Source organism: Acomys russatus, chromosome 5 (genome assembly GCF_903995435.1).
Source record: "Acomys russatus chromosome 5, mAcoRus1.1, whole genome shotgun sequence".
Classification (NCBI taxonomy): Eukaryota; Metazoa; Chordata; class Mammalia; order Rodentia; family Muridae; genus Acomys; species Acomys russatus.
Genome location: NC_067141.1, coordinates 31,681,269 through 31,696,680, shown reverse-complemented (window position 1 = coordinate 31,696,680; position 15,412 = coordinate 31,681,269). Strand labels below are relative to the sequence as shown.

General features: G+C 50.8%; 1 protein-coding gene across 2 annotated transcripts; it reads left to right on the top strand.

Annotated features, from left to right (window-relative positions):
- Positions 1–23: 23 nt before the first annotated feature.
- On the top strand, positions 24–12,563 carry Tkfc (triokinase and FMN cyclase). 2 transcript variants are annotated; one of them, XM_051146139.1, is made up of 17 exons: positions 24–254; positions 3,680–3,869; positions 4,964–5,074; positions 5,168–5,349; positions 7,196–7,274; positions 7,584–7,673; positions 8,183–8,217; positions 8,293–8,377; positions 8,473–8,562; positions 9,347–9,463; positions 9,822–9,941; positions 10,103–10,240; positions 11,299–11,405; positions 11,508–11,611; positions 11,721–11,754; positions 11,879–11,968; positions 12,318–12,563. In XM_051146139.1, the coding sequence occupies exons 1-17, from the start codon at positions 252–254 to the stop codon at positions 12,477–12,479; spliced, it is 1,737 nt and encodes a 578-aa protein (XP_051002096.1). In that variant the 5' UTR covers positions 24–251; the 3' UTR covers positions 12,480–12,563. The 2 variants fall into 2 exon arrangements, with proteins under 2 accessions (XP_051002096.1, XP_051002097.1); XM_051146140.1 differs by lacking the exon at positions 24–254 and adding an exon at positions 2,563–2,705.
- The last annotated feature ends 2,849 nt before the right edge of the window (positions 12,564–15,412 follow it).

Genomic DNA, 15,412 nt, shown 5'->3' with positions numbered 1-15,412 from the left:
CTCATCCCTACCCCACGTACTAGAGTTTGGACTTGGATCAAAGTCTGGGGCAGCTCCCTAATTCGTAAGGCACCGGAGGCATGATTATATCAGTTGGCTGCCTGTGTCTTGCACAGCTCAAGTCCTTACCACCCCTACAGGCGCTGCCAAGGCTACCTCTACCTCAGACCAGGTAACAACCAGCACCGTCCACTTTGCAGCAGCTCAGAACTGAAGTGTGAGCTCTCAGCTTGTTTCAGAGCTTCCCCACCATGGTGAGTCTGTGGGGGCCACCCTAGAGGGAGGACCGTGGGGATTCCCCACTCTGAGCACCCAGGATCTCTTTATCCCCCAGCTGAGATGCTGCTGCCTCCTGGGTTTCAGAAGACACCTTGTTTCTCCTGCCTTGATGCGTGTTCCCTTGCTTGTGGGCCCGAGCACTAGGCCAAGCCAGGCCTGCGGTTGACGTGAGGCACTCTGAAACCCCTATGGCTAGGCTCTCAGTCATGCTTTTAGATCAGAAAAACACGTTAGTTGCCTGTGTAATAAGTCACTTTGCTCGTCTAGGAGGGAGCCAGGAAGAATGAGCTGGTCCTCGTTCCTCAGGCGTGTGTGGGCTGCTCCCGGAGCAGAAACCTGCAGTATGGGAGGCTCACAATGTCCCCAGGCTTTGCTTCAGAACTGATCGTGAACAGATACGGGCTCAGACTTCGGCCTAAGCCCCACCACTGTGTTCCTACGCTGCAACGTGGCTGTGCGGTGTTGATCAGATCAAAATCCTAGTGGCCTCACATAGTGGCTCCTTTTTCTTGCATTTCTTTCCCCATGGGTTACTGGGAAACGGGCATGGCTCTGGTGTGATTCCCCGCCCCACACCCCCCCACACACACACACACTGTACCTTTCTGGCACCCTATATCTGTTTCGGCCACTCGGGAAAACAACATGTGCTGGGAGAAACCAGGCAGTTCTCTGCGCTGGCTGGCTGTGTGACTTTGAACAGTCATTTGCTGTGCTTCCGTTTTTTCCTTTGTGCATATCTTACCTCCAAAGCATTATTGGGAAAATTAAATTAGTCATGTTCATAAGCTCACAGAAATAGCGCTGGTTCTTGGTACTTAAGAAATGCAGCTCAGCCGGGCATGGTGGTGCATGCCTGTAATCCCAGCACTCGGGAGGCAGAGGCAGGCGGATCGCTGTGAGTTCGAGGCCAGCCTGGTCTACAAAGTGAGTTCAGGACAGTGAAGGGTAACACAAAGAGACAAGAAAAAGAAAAAAAAAAAAAAAAGAAAGAAAGAAAGAAAGAAAAAAGAAATGCAGCTCATCTGCCAGGCGGTGGCAGGCGGATCGCTGTGAGTTCGAGGCGAGCCTGGTCTACAAAGTGAGTCCAGCACAGCCAAGGCTACACAGAGAAACCGTGTTTCGTCTGGAAAAATCAAAAAAGAAAAGAGATGGAGCTCCTCTTACTGGGCTTGCTGCCTATGGTCTAGGGCTACTACCTTCATCCTTAAGCAGGTTTTATGGCCTTAGCCTTTGTTAAATGAAGGAAACTCTGACCGGGAGACGTCTGCGCAGCATTTTGCATAAAGGTCCCTGCTGAGTAATGGCAGGCTCAGAAAGGAGACAGGAAGTGCTTTGCCGGGACTTGGGTCAGCTGCGGACCACTAGGTGGCGCCAGCAGTCTCCTCCGGATCCACTTTGAGGTTCTCTCTTCCTGCCTCCTGAGGACAAAGGCAGGGCTGCATCCCAGCCCACTAGAGTTGTTTAGCTAGCTCCAGCTTTTTCAAAGCCTGTTCACATGAAAGACTAGAGCCCTTTATTTATTTTTTTATTTTATTTTATTTTATTTTTTTAGAGCTCATTTTTAGTGAGCTTCTTCCTTACCACTGGTACAAGCCATCCTTTAGTAAATCACTGTTCCCCAGAGGAAGAATTGAGCCCAGAACAGATGTTTTCTTCTGGGAGTTCTCTCATAGCTAATGAAAGACAGGAGTGGTATTTGGTACAGGTCCAATTGACTAAAGAGCCTGAGCCCACAATTGCTCTGGTCCCACTTAGCTCCTGTCTGCACACCTTGTAAAGACTCAGCTGAACCCAGAGGCTCGGAGTCCTTGGGCCAGCCTTTGCACTGCCGCCTCCTGCCTGGGTCCATAGCTCACAGTGCAACTGCCCTGGCAAGAATGAAGACATTCTAAAGAGACATTCGCTTCCCCTGCCTGTTTGCGGTCAACCTCTTCAAACAGTGTGCCTCCCTCTCCCAAGAAATTGCAGTTTCCCCAGGGATCTCATGCTGGGGGAAGGTAAAGCCCAGAAGCTCTGGTGCTAGCCAGGAGAAACATCCCGAGGATATTTCACACAGTTCTGAGAATGTTTCAGACTGCCTTACAAGAAAAACTAGAGCAGAGAGTGATGGGTCCTGGCTTGTTTCAGTTTTCCTGTGTCAGTTTGGAATACATGGGTCTCTTGTAACTCAGCCTGGTCTCCAACTTTTATGTGTAGCCGATCCTAACCTTCAACTCCCAACCCTCCAGCCTCTACCTCCAAGTGCTGGGATTAGAGTCCTGTGCCACCACACCCAGCCACAGCTGCTAGATAGTATGTACCTCTTGCTCTGTATTTAAACCTAAGCTTCATGTCAGTGCCCTGAAGATGGACTCACACACAGCAGAGTGTCCCGGGACTTCTTTATTTGCTCCTCTTCCCAATGAGGACACACTGATAAACTGGTAAATAATAAATGCTTTGATAAGTTAATAACTCAATAGACATAAATTATGATAAAACCTAAGCTATAAATAGATAGAAAGATGAAAGTCCTTTGTCTGCTTTTTATTGTTGCTTCTTTAATTGGCCTATTGAGCATGCGTAGCTGAGTCCAGTTAGTGAGGCTGGCAGAGCTGAGGCTTTGACCCCTGTGGCTTGTGAGGCCCCGCCTACCTATTCCTCCAGTCCAGTTGCTTGGGTGACTGATGCTTCTGGAGCTACTATCCCATCACACACCTTCAATTCTCGGCTTGTACTCCTTTCTGCCCAGAATACCCCCCACTTCCCAATGGCCTACATGTCTTCTACTTCCCAGGTCCCTTCGGGAGACTGAGGTCCTGTCCTTCTGTGCTACCATGCACGTGTGTGTGTGTCCGTCTCACATAACATGTAAAAATGATATGTGTTCCCATGAAGGACAGGCATAGCATTCTACTCTCTGTGAAGATGCAGGGTGTAGCGCAGGGCCCTGCCACCCTGCATGAGAGGTCCACCTGGAGCACATGAGGCCCAGTCGTAGCATCTCCTTGTGGGTGTGGGGCCTGCTCAGGATCTCCCCCATTACAGGAGCCTTAGCCTGAAACTTCCTCCTCTAACAGAAACAGGCAGGGCCCCCTATTTCATTTTTTTCTAGTGAAAACACCAGCTCCCCTATTTGCTTTACATCAAAAGTGTTTTTCAGGATACATAAAAACCATGGTGCAAAAGGCTTATAAGTTAAGCACTGAATAAAAAGTTAAAGGTTGAAAAGTCACAGGCACATCCACCTGGTAATGACACATTGTGGCCTTATAATTCCTAGGTGGCTTCTGTAATTCCTTCTCCCTGGCATGAGATTCCTGGGGAAATTTGGCACACTCATGTTGCTGGGCAGTATGGGGGGGTGGTCCCTGCTGACCACACTCTGAACCTCTTCTTTCTTGCTCTTACTCCACAGACCTCCAAGAAGCTGGTAAATTCTGTGGAAGGGTGTGCTGATGATGCCCTTGCTGGGTTAGTTGCCTGTAACCCTAACCTGCAGCTCCTGCAAGGACACCGTGTAGCCCTGCGTTCTGACCTTGACAGCCTCAAAGGCCGGGTGGCACTTCTGTCAGGTGGAGGCTCAGGCCATGAGCCTGCCCATGCCGGTGAGTCTTTTGTGTTGCTTGTGAGGGACGCTGGCCCAAGTAAAGTAGGGTCCTTAGAGATTCTCAATGCAAGTTACTAGACAGACCATGATGAGGTCAGGGTTAGGAATGGGCGCAGTCTCCATCCTCCCACTCCTTCAGCTGCCCCAGGGCCAGTCACAGCCTGTCTCTGCACCTGGACTCTTACAGCTCTAGGAACGCAGCAGGGTTGATTGAGAAAACCTCTGAGGCTCTCCCAGCCTCAAGAGCTGGTGATTTCAAAAGTCTTCCTGGCCTGGTTTTCCAGTTCAGCTGACCCAGTACCTCCATGAAGCTTTTCTGACTCTGCAAGCGCAAATCAGGACCCCTCTTCTGCATTCCTGCCAAGCCCTTTCCACACCAGAACCACCCTGGCTGGTTTCCTGTTTGATGCCAGGGATATGAGGCCTCATAAGGAACCCCTACAGCAGGTTTCAGACTTTGTGTCATTTGCACCATTCCTGTCTACCCTCAGTATTCTGTTTATTCATTCAGCACATATTAGTGAGCTTACTCTATTCTACAGAGCCTCCCTGTACAGAGCACGTGTGTGAACCCTGCCTCTATAGAACTTTAATGCCCCTCTCTGGGAAGACAGATATAATTAAGAACAGTTCAGAGAACCTAAAGAGTTGTAACAGACAACAGAATAAACAACGACTCAGCGCTTAAAAGCACTTGTTCTTGCGAGAAAGAAGCCCCAGGTTCAGTTCCCAGAACCTCCATAGGAGCTCATAGTCACTTGTAACTCCAGTTTCTGAGGACCCACTGCCCTCTTTTGACTTCCACAGGCACTAGACACACACATACACACATTTACAAAACACTCAAATAAAAGAAATCTTTTTTTCAAAAGCTTTATGTGAAAAAGGAAGCACAAGAAATGGTGGGAGTGGATAGAGTTCTTCAGGGTGTGAGGTCAGGGGAAGCCCCCTAAGATGGTGCCGGTGCTATCGCTAACGTAGCACAAGCACACAGTAGGGGCTTTACCCAAACATGGAGCTCACACCTGTGGGAAGCCCCAGGGAGAACAGGCCTATATTCTACCCAGCATTTTTGCTTCTCTCCATCTCCAGGTTTTATCGGGAAGGGAATGCTGACCGGGGTCATTGCAGGATCCGTGTTCGCCTCTCCAGCTGTGGGCAGCATCCTTGCGGCCATTAGAGCTGTGGCCCAGGCAGGCACAGGTCAGGCTTGCATGTGGGAGAGAATGCTGTGGCTGGGCACTCTGGGGGTGAGCAAGGGTGAGGCTTAATGACACAATGCTACTGCTCCTGCAGCGGGCACCCTCCTCATTGTGAAGAACTACACTGGGGATCGGCTCAACTTCGGATTTGCCATGGAGCAGGCCAAGGCCGAGGGCATCTCTGTAGAGATGGTGGTGATTGGAGATGACAGCGCCTTCACTGTCCTGAAAAAGGCTGGCCGGCGTGGCCTGTGTGGCACAGTGCTTATCCATAAGGTTAGCCTCCGCACCCTGGAACACTGAGGCTCTGGCCATTTGTCTGCCCTAACTCACCAAGGCCCTACCATTACCTCTGCTGTTAAGCCCAGAGTGCAGGCATTCTCCACACCTGGTCAGTTCCCCTTCCTAGCACTCTTTCCAGTACAGCACAGGGCCTCCTCATACCCTGCCCTAACTACCTTCACCTTGGGTCATAAGCTGCACTCACCTCCTCACTGGGCTCCCCTGTTTGCTTCCTGTGCTCCTGCCTTGTCAGACAGTTGCTCATACTGCCCCCAGAGGTGTCTTTTTAAGATGCAGAAGGCTGAGATTGGAGGATTGTTTGTTTATTTAATTTGGTTTTTGTTTTGTTTTTTCGAGACAGGGTTTCTCTGTGTAATAGCCCTGGCTGTTGTGGGCTCACTTTGTACACTAGGCTGGCCTCGAACTCACAGAGATCTGCCTGCCTCTGTCTCCTGAGTGCTGGATTATAGACATGAGCCACTGTGCCTGGCTGACTGGAGGGTTTTGAGTTTGAGGCTAGCTTGGACAACATAGTCGAACCTTGTGTCAAAACAACAACAGCAGTATATATGCCCAATTTTCATCTCACTGAGGACACCATGGGCTTTCCACAGTCAGCTCAAGCCTCTTGGCTGGGGGTGCCCATCACACTCTTTTTATTTATTTGAGGGCTGGAGAGATGGTTCAGCAGTTAAGAGCACTGGCTGCTCTTGCAGAGAACCTGGATTCAATTCCCATCAATTATCTGGTAGGTCATGACTGTCTGTAACTCCCATTCCAGGGGAGGCCAGAAAAGGGTGTTGGATCCCCTGGAACTGAAATTACAGACAGTTATGAGCTGCCATGTTTGTGCTGAGAACCAAACCTGGATCTTCTCTGTGAGAATCCACTGACCTGCCTCCACCGCACTCCTGTCCCACCTCATTAACTCCTGCCTTCACTGCCCAGCATTCTTCCCTTCCTCTTACCCTCCATAAACATCAGGTCCCTCCCTCACTTGCTGGGCTGGAGCTCATCCCTGTGGCTTTACATATGCCACATCTTTGCCCTACAAAATCCTTTCCTTGACCAGCCTTCTGTGGCATAGCTCACTTCTGGCAGTCTATAGAGGTGGCTGGTGCTCTGTGTGGTACTCTGATCTCCCCTGACTCCCGAGCTGCCAAGAAGCCTCCCCATACGCGTACCACCTTGTAGGAATCCTCAGTGTGTGTCTCTGCTTCTCTTCCTCAGACTCTGAGGTCCTTGAAAGCAGGACTGTTATTCAGTGATCCTCCTTCCTTTCCAGATCAGTGGATTCTTGTGAAAACTGAGTGGGAGGGTGGATGAGTGAATGAAATAAGAATAAATCAAGCTACAGGAGAAAGGTCTAAGAATTAAGGAACTGGTCAGCAATGGGCTGTGTGACATTAAACAAATAGCTTTCCTTTTCTAGGCCCATTTCTCTCTTTTTAAAGTCCATTCCAGCTCCACTAGACTAGAGAGGGAGGGAGAGAGGGAGGGAGAGAGCGAGTGGAGAGGAAAGGGAGGAAAGGAGCAGGAGATAGAGTGAATGACAATACATACATGTTTTTCTGGGGATGGGCTTTATGCATGCTAGGCAAGCCTTCTACCATGGAGCCACCCCATCCCCAAACCAAAACTCTTGAAGACTTCAGCAGGTGTGTTATGACTAAAGAGAGGACATTCTTCTATCTTAAATGTGATGGGCCAGAGCTAGTGTAGAAATCCTGAGATTCTCCCTCCCAACAAGAAAGTTCTTCCCAGCCTCTGTTCCGCTCCCACTGATCCCAGCAGCTCCTCCATCCATCACTCACACACACCCCTCTCTGGGTGGCTACAGGTGGCAGGTGCTCTGGCTGAGGAAGGTTTGGGGCTGGAGGAGATCACAAAGCGTGTGAGCATGATTGCCAAGGCCATGGGTGAGTGCCAGCCTCAGGGATGGGAGGATTGTGGCGGACCTGGGGACTCAGAGCAAGCTCCTAATAGCTGCACCAGGAACCTTTCCATGTTATTGCCCAAGAGCTGGGGGGAATGTCCATTTAGAGGCCCTGGAGCCTGGCAGCCTTGGGTACCAGAGTTTAGACTCTCTTTCTCACTAAGATGGAGAGTTGGGCAGCCTGCTTAGAGAAGAGGATGCTTATGCCTAGGGCATCCATAGCACTGCTGTCATCCTGGCACCTGCTACCAATAGCAGAACCACCATCTCTTCCATGCTACATTTTTCCTAGGTACCCTGGGGGTAAGCTTGTCTTCCTGCAGTGTCCCTGGCTCCAAACCCACCTTTGAGCTTGCAGCTGATGAAGTGGAACTAGGCCTGGGTAAGCCTGTGGGCACCTGGCCCGTGCCATGCCTGTTCTTTGCCTTGGGTTTTGCCCCCCACCTCTAAGGTCCTGGAGTTGTCTACCTGGTCCTTTCTGCATAGTTGATGTCCCCAAGGTGGTCTCCGGACTCAAGTGTGCACTTGAGGCGCAGCCTAGATCAACTACTTTGCCATCTGTCCCCAGGCTCTGGAAACATAGAGTGCCATATCCTGCTACCTCACTTTTACCTATGCCATGGAGCATGTTCTCCTGCTCCAACCCCAATGTATAGCCCTTTTGGTCCAAAGGATACTTTGTAACTGACATGTTCCACTTCTCCTATGTGTTTCTAACACAGTAGGCATTAGTGTCCTAGGCCTCTGTGACTTCCCAGCTAGCTCTCCTGCCTGTTTTCATTATTCTTTGTGTCTAGCCTAGTGCTGAATACTTTGTGTGTCCTTGATAAAAACATGACAGGAGAATCAATGGGCCATGAGCCAAGCAGTAATGAGCACATCTCTCCACAGGGATCCACGGGGAAGCTGGTGTTCATCGGGTAAAGGTGAGTAGACTCCCTGCTCAGCCCAGCAAGCTGCAAGGCCCGCCAGATGCAGCTCACCTGTGCTTCTTCTGACAGATGGCACCCGTTGATCAGATTGTCACTCTCATGCTTGACCACATGACAAACCCCTCCAATGTATCCCATGTGCCTGTACAGTCAGGTGAGTAGCCTGTTGTCCCCAGTCTCCAAGCCCATCCTGCCCCTTTGCACAGAAGCCACCAAAAGTATCACTGAGGGTGTCACTTCTATTGACAGGCTCTTCTGTGGTGCTGATAGTCAACAATCTGGGCGGCCTGTCTTTCCTGGAACTGGGCATTATAGCTGACGCTGCCATACGCTTGCTGGGTGAGCCCAACTACAAGAGGACCCTTAGCCCTTTGTTTGGTTGTTTGGTTGGTTGGTTTTGGTTTTTTGAGACACGGTTTCTCTGTTTAGCCTTGACTGTCCTGGACTCGCTTTGTAGACCAAACTGGCCTCAGACTCACAGCAATCCACCTGCCTCTGCCTCCCGAGTGGTGGGATTAAAGGCATGCGCCACCACGCTGGGCTGGGCTCTTTGCTTTTTGAAACAAAGTCTTATTATGTAGCCCTGGCTGGCCTGAATTTACTATATAGACCTGATTGGCCTTAAAGTCACAGATATCCTCCTGCCTCTGTCTCCATGAGAGTTCCCTTAGCCCTTTGAACCTGGTTCGAATCAGGGCATAAGAAAAGCAGCTGAGGCAGTGTCCTACCATGGCCCAGAACATCAGCTGAGCAGCCACACAAGCTTGGGTTAAATTGTCAGTTTTGCCACTTACTTGCTGGGTCCGGACTCTGGAAGTAATAACAGCAATGCCTGCCTTATAGCGTGGTTATGAGAGTTAAACGAGATAAAGTATATGTAAGCCTGGTGCCTTCTGAGAACTCAGTAAACGAGAGCTGCTACCCATCAGTCCCTCAAGAGGGGATACAGCCAAGGAGTGTGGTAATGGCCTGTCATTGAAGGATGCTCTGAGAAAATCAGGCCATCTTCCTACTCATCGAGGGCCTCAACCTTCTAGGCCCTTGTTTTGCTATTTGGTTTCTTTTTAAGATGCTCTGGGTGGTTCCCTTCCCCATTCACAGGCTTCTGTGCTTGGCATTGCAGAGGGCCGTGGGGTGAAGGTTGCCCGTGCCCTGGTGGGTACCTTCATGTCAGCGCTAGAGATGTCTGGTGTCTCCCTTTCCTTGATGCTTGTGGATGAACCCCTGCTGAAGCTGATAGGTGAGACCTGGATCCTCGAGGCATTGCTAGGAGGAAGCATCATCCATCCACAGGCTCTATCGTAGAGACCACATAGGGCTGATGGTGACAGTCTGGGCTCCAGACCTGTGAAGAGGCTGCTTCTAATTTTTTGGCCTTCAGCTCTCACCCAGCTCTGGAAAGTTGGTGTTAGGGGCTTCCTCACATCTGCCTTACCCTCTCCCCAGGGCATGCCTCTATCCCCAGCATGTAGTACACACTCAGTATATCCTTATTGGTTTGGACCTCTCTCTTGAAGACAGCTTAGGGAACCAGTCTTTAGGGCCAGGAGTCCAGTCCCCACTTAATCCTGTCTGAAAAGTTCTGTGGCTGCCTCTAGATGCTGACACTACTGCAGCAGCCTGGCCTCACATGGCCAAGGTCTCCGTGACTGGGAGGAAGCGGATCCGGGCAGCTCCCACAGAGCCTCCAGAAGCCCCTGAAGCCACTGAAGCAGGAGGTACTGGGCCCTGATGACGAGGAGGGGCAAGCATCCATGGTGGTCAAGACTTTGGCTTGAGTGTGGTGTACAGGAACCCTGGTACTCAAACCTCCCACACTGGTTAAGGGTGGCTAAGAGAGGGTCTGACTGGGCCTCTGCCCACTGTCCTCCCTGTCTAGGTGTAGCATCAAAGCAGATGATGCTTGTCCTGGAGCGGGTATGCAGCACCCTCGCCGGACTGGAGGAGCACCTCAATGCCTTGGACAGGGCTGCTGGTGATGGGGATTGTGGCACTACCCATAGCCGTGCTGCCAAAGGTTGGCCTCTTTGGGGTGCTCAGGGGATAATGGGGCATACTAGCTCTTAGATTTGGACATTCCATGAAACAATTTCCAGAACATTTAGGAGCTTTCATGAAGTTGCTGCCTCCCTTCACCAAGTAAGGCCATTTGCCATACCATGGCACACCCCTCACCTTGTTTTCCTAAAAGAAAGGAGTTTCCCACACTACAAATGGGAAGAAACTCCACTGTCCTGTCATTAGCACCCTCAGTTGCCCACACCTCCAGAAAGCCTTGGTTGTCAAGCTGTTTAAGAAAGATGCATTTGCTGGGCATGGTGGCACATGCCTTTAATTCTAGCACTCAGGAGGCAGAGGCAGGCAGATCTCTGTGAGTTCAAGGCCAGCCTGTTCTACAAAGCGAGTTCAGGACAGCCAAGGCTACACAGAGAAACCCTGTCTTGGGGGGAAAAAAGAGAAAGAAAGAAAGATGTTTTTAACTCGGCAGTGGTGGCGCACGCCTTTAATCCCAGTGCTCAGGAGGCAGAGGCAGGTGGGTCTCCTAGTTCAAGACTAGCCTGGTCTACAGAGTGAGTCCAGGACAGCAAAGAGCTACACAGAGAAATGCTGTCTTGAAAAACAGAGGGGAGGGGAGGAGGAAAGAGGATGCATTCAGCACCTAACTCAAGCCAAGCAGCACTTCTGTCTCCATGGTTATAAAAGTAAACAAACCCAGGCAGTGGTGACTCATGAGAATTTCCAGGCCAACCTAGGGTGATGGGAAAGAAAAGAAACCAAGTAGGCAGAAAGCATGCCCCTCAGTAAATGGGACCAATCAGAAGCCTGTAATCCCAGCACTTGGGGAGGCAGAGGCAGGCCAATCTCTGTGAGTTCAAGGCCAGCCTGGTCTACAAAGCAAGCTCAGGACAGCAAACACTACCCAGAGAAACCCTGCCTCAAAAAAAAAAAAAAAAAAAAATCAAACAAACAACAATTTTAAAAAGACCAATCAACCAATCAGGAAAACACTGGCAGAGACCAGGGAGAAGGAAGTGGACAGGGCCTCTGAAAGGCCACCTGTCTCTCTACCTGCAGCTATACAGGACTGGCTAAAGGAGGGCCCAGCTCTAGCCAGCCCTGCCCAGGTACTCTCCAAACTGTCTGTCCTGCTGCTGGAGAGGATGGGAGGCTCATCTGGGGCGGTGAGTAGAAGCAGGCGCTGGAGGGACAGACCGATGGGGAGGGGTGCAAGTTTGGCTGGGTGCTGGCCAGCTCCCTGTACTCAGCCTTTGGGTCCTCCCCAGCTCTATGGCCTGTTCCTGACTGCAGCTGCTCAACCTCTCAAGGCCAAGACTGACCTCCCAGCCTGGTCTGCTGCCATGGATGTCGGCCTAGAGGCCATGCAGAAGTGAGCCAGGGCCCCATGGCTTAATACGAGGGGTGGCTGATAGACATCACATGCTCCCAGCCAGGCCCTTTCCTCACACCCAAAGTAACCACCTTGCTCATTCTGTCAGGTATGGAAAGGCTGCACCAGGAGACAGGACAATGGTATGTACTCAGGGTGTAGCCATCCATGTGCCAACCCCCCCCCACTCCTTTTGAGACGACAATCCCTAAAGCTACCCTCAGTGTCAGGGCTCCTTCTCAACCTCCTCTCTCTGACCTTGTCCAGCTGGACGCTCTGTGGGCAGCAGGACAGGAGCTCCAAGCCTGGAAGAGCCCGGGGTCCAGTCTCCTTCCAGTCCTGACTAAAGCAGTCAAGGTGAGTGAGACTGAGCTGGACAATCAAAGAGCCACCAAGCTCCAATCTCTAGGTGACTTTAAGTTAATGTCATTTTTTTCCACCTGCATAAAATAAGGGTGAGCACCTATCTCAAAGTGCTTATGTGGCTAGGAAGACACACTGAGGCTAGCCTAGTACCAGGGCTTAGGCTCAGCAAATATGGGCCCCTTTCCTCACTAGAAGCAGGTAAGAGGTGACCTTTCCACTGGGTGATGGTACAGAGATTGCTGGCAGGAAGGGACAAAGGGTCCAGGCTCAGATTTCAGGGCTCAGTGGGAACAGAAAGACCTAGTGTCATGTTCTGGAGCCTACTCCCACACTTCCTCAGAGTGCTGAAGCTGCAGCCGAGGCCACCAAGAACATGGAAGCTGGTGCTGGAAGAGCTAGTTACATCAGCTCTGCACGACTAGATCAGCCAGACCCTGGAGCAGTAGCAGTTGCTGCCATCTTCCGTGCCATCCTGGAGGTCTTGCAGACGCAGGGAGCATGACTGCTTTTTCCTCCTCAGTTCTTTTCCCTGTTCGTTACTTCCTCTTGCCTTCAGATGGTCACCTGCCCCCTCAAACACCCCAGCCTAGCTTGTCCTCTGTGTGGGGCAGGACACCTCCAGACCTGTTCTATGAAGATAGTGTCTGGCTGGGCGGTTCACATGCCCCACCAGCACCGATTTTTCCCTCCTCAGGGAGAGGAGTCCCACAGGTTGTGTCCACCCCACTCCAACCAGCTCTGGATGTCAGTGATAAGGCTTTTCCTGAGTACAACCCAGCCTCCAAATGTGTATACCCATTTGGTTTCAAGACTCCAGGCCTGTTCCTCTGGAAGGCCTCCTATGCCCAGTCAGTGTGTGAGAGAAAGCTAATAAAACCCATGGAAGTCATACACTGCCGCCTCATCTTTGGGACTTTAGCCCTGGTTATGGTGAACATGACCTGTCTCTTGTCAGGCAGTTCATCACCTGTGCTCCACACAAGTTCCCTCAGCTGGGCTGCTTCCCTGAGTGCCTCCTTCCTGCCCTAGCACTTGCATACCAATGTACAGCAGAGTGGCAGGAAGGCTTTTCTCTGCACCAGATCAACGACTTGAGTCTTCAGAAATTACATGGGCAGTGGATCCCCAGAAGAAATGGACTCGTGTTTTGAGGCTCCTGTACAGTTTAGAAGCTGCAGTCACGGCAACCCCAGGTCTCTCTAGAGCATTCACTGCCTGTGCCCTGACCAGCTGAAAGGCAGGTGACTGGTGCCTGGAGACAACACACATACAGCTCACATGCATGACCTCCTCAGTGTAGAAAGGCGATTTAAGGCACTAGCAGGTTATATCCATGACGTGAAGTCTGGTTCTGGTTTTGGTTTTGTTTGTTTTTCGAGACAGGGTTTCTCTGTGTAGCCTTGACTGTCCTGGACTCGCTTTGTAGACCAGGCTGGCCTCGAACTCACAGAGATCCACTTGCCTCTGCCTCCCAAGTGCTGGGATTACAGGTGTGCACCACCGCCAGCCTCGGTCTGGTTCTGTTTTAAGCCAGCTGTGGGAACTCATGCCCATATTTAGCCAATTGAGGTTTGTCAAATTGAATAATACCCATCTCAGGCCAGCAAGATGGCTCAGTGGGTAGTAGCCGGAAGGCCTAACAACTTGAATTTGGTCACCTGATCCCATTTGGCGGCAGGAGATAAAGTTGTCTTCTGGCCTGCACATGTGCTGTGGTATGAATGTGCCTACACACAAAGTGTTAAGAGTTCTTTAGTCCACCTACCTGTGATGTCAATTGCTTACCTGCCACGGGAGGGGGGCGGGCAGTGCGGGGCGGGGCGGAGGGGGGAGCATGGCCCTGCTCAAGGCTACATAAAAGGACAGTCCTACCTCATCCCTCCTTCTTACTTTCTCTCTCTCTCTCTCTCCCCTCGCTCTCCCCCCCTCCTTCTTCCTCTCTCTCTGGGGAGGGGTACCTTTCCTTTTCTCCCTATGCTCATTTAATAAACTCCTTTACAACATAATATCTGCTGCCTGGTACCTAATACACCTTATACCTTACCTCGTATCTTACCTTATTTTTATTAAACATAACGCAAAGTAAGATTCTTTTTTTCAGAGTGGTAACCATCTCAGGGATATGATGATTCAGGTGAGGAGATTCACCTGAGCAACCTGGTGTTCTAGTGCTGTCACCAGAACAAGTGTTAGCATTGAGTCAGGCACACTCCCCTCATTGTGTCACCATCTATAGCTGATCATACTAAGAAAGGGACCATATCATCTTAAGTTACTCAGATTAGGCACTGGGATCCCTTGGCCTCTGGGCCCAGAGTCCCCTATTAACCTGCATGATCAGAAGTCCCTGGCAACAGAGTTGGGTGTTAGCATGTACAGATACATGTGCCCAGCAGAGGAAAAGGCTGGTGTCAAACACTGACTTGTGGATCCCAACTCCACCACCACCCAGCAGTATGACATTAGGTCACTCTACTTGCCTGACCCCCTCCACTCTTTTTGAGTCTTGTTTTCTAGGCGTTCGGGCAGGGGACACTCCTTTCCTAACATAGTGCACAGACCATCCCCCAACATCCTAAAGCCATTCATTACAAAGGACACTCACAGATTTGAGTAGCATGCAATTCCAGGAAACAATCTTAGATTTCTGGTCGGCCCTTCTCTGTCTCTGTAAGGGTCAGGCCTGACCTGAGGTCTTTGTAAATTGCTGAAACTCATTAACCACAATGCTGTGTCAGCAAAGAAGGTTCTGTGTTCCAACAGAGCTCCTAAGCACGCAACTTTATCCCTAATGTGATGGAATTAAGACGCGGGGCCTTAGCCTGACATGGTGGCACACACTTTTGATCCCAGCACTCAGGAGGCAGAGGCAGGCAGATTGCTGTCAGTTCGAGGACAGCATGGTCTACAAAGTGAGTCCAGAACAGCCAAGGCTACACAAAGACCCTGTCTCGAAAAACCAAAAAACAAAAACCAAACAAAGGCCAAGCCTTGAGCCCAGAAGCAGAGGCAGGTGGATCTCTGGGAGCTGGAGGCCAGCCAGGGCTCCATAGTGAGACTCTGTCTCAGAATAACAAGAAAAAGACACAGGGCCTTTGTAAGTGATAGGGGTGAGGGTGGAGCCAGACCTTTCTGAATGGGATGCACTCATCATCTATAAGGGTCTGGGAGCCGGGCGTGGTGACACACGCCTTTAATCCCTGCACTCAGGAGGCAGAGGTAGGTGGATCTCTGAGTTAGAGGCCAGCCTGGTCTACAAAGAGATTTCCAGAATAGCCAGGGCTGTCAGGGTTTTTTTGATACAGAGAAATCCTGTCTCAAAAAAACAAAGAAGCAAACAAACAAAGAGTCTGGGAGCAACTTGTATTCTGCACCATGTGAAACCCTTGTACAAAGATGGACAGGAAGTGGCCCTCACCAGATACATGTTGTTGC

Bases quoted from the DNA above. Each gene is read 5' to 3' on its own strand.
- Tkfc (XM_051146139.1), top strand. The intron at 8,218-8,292 runs GTGAGTAGACTC...TTCTTCTGACAG, and splicing joins CTGGTGTTCATCGGGTAAAG to ATGGCACCCGTTGATCAGAT. The intron at 9,942-10,102 runs GTACTGGGCCCT...CTCCCTGTCTAG, and splicing joins TGAAGCCACTGAAGCAGGAG to GTGTAGCATCAAAGCAGATG.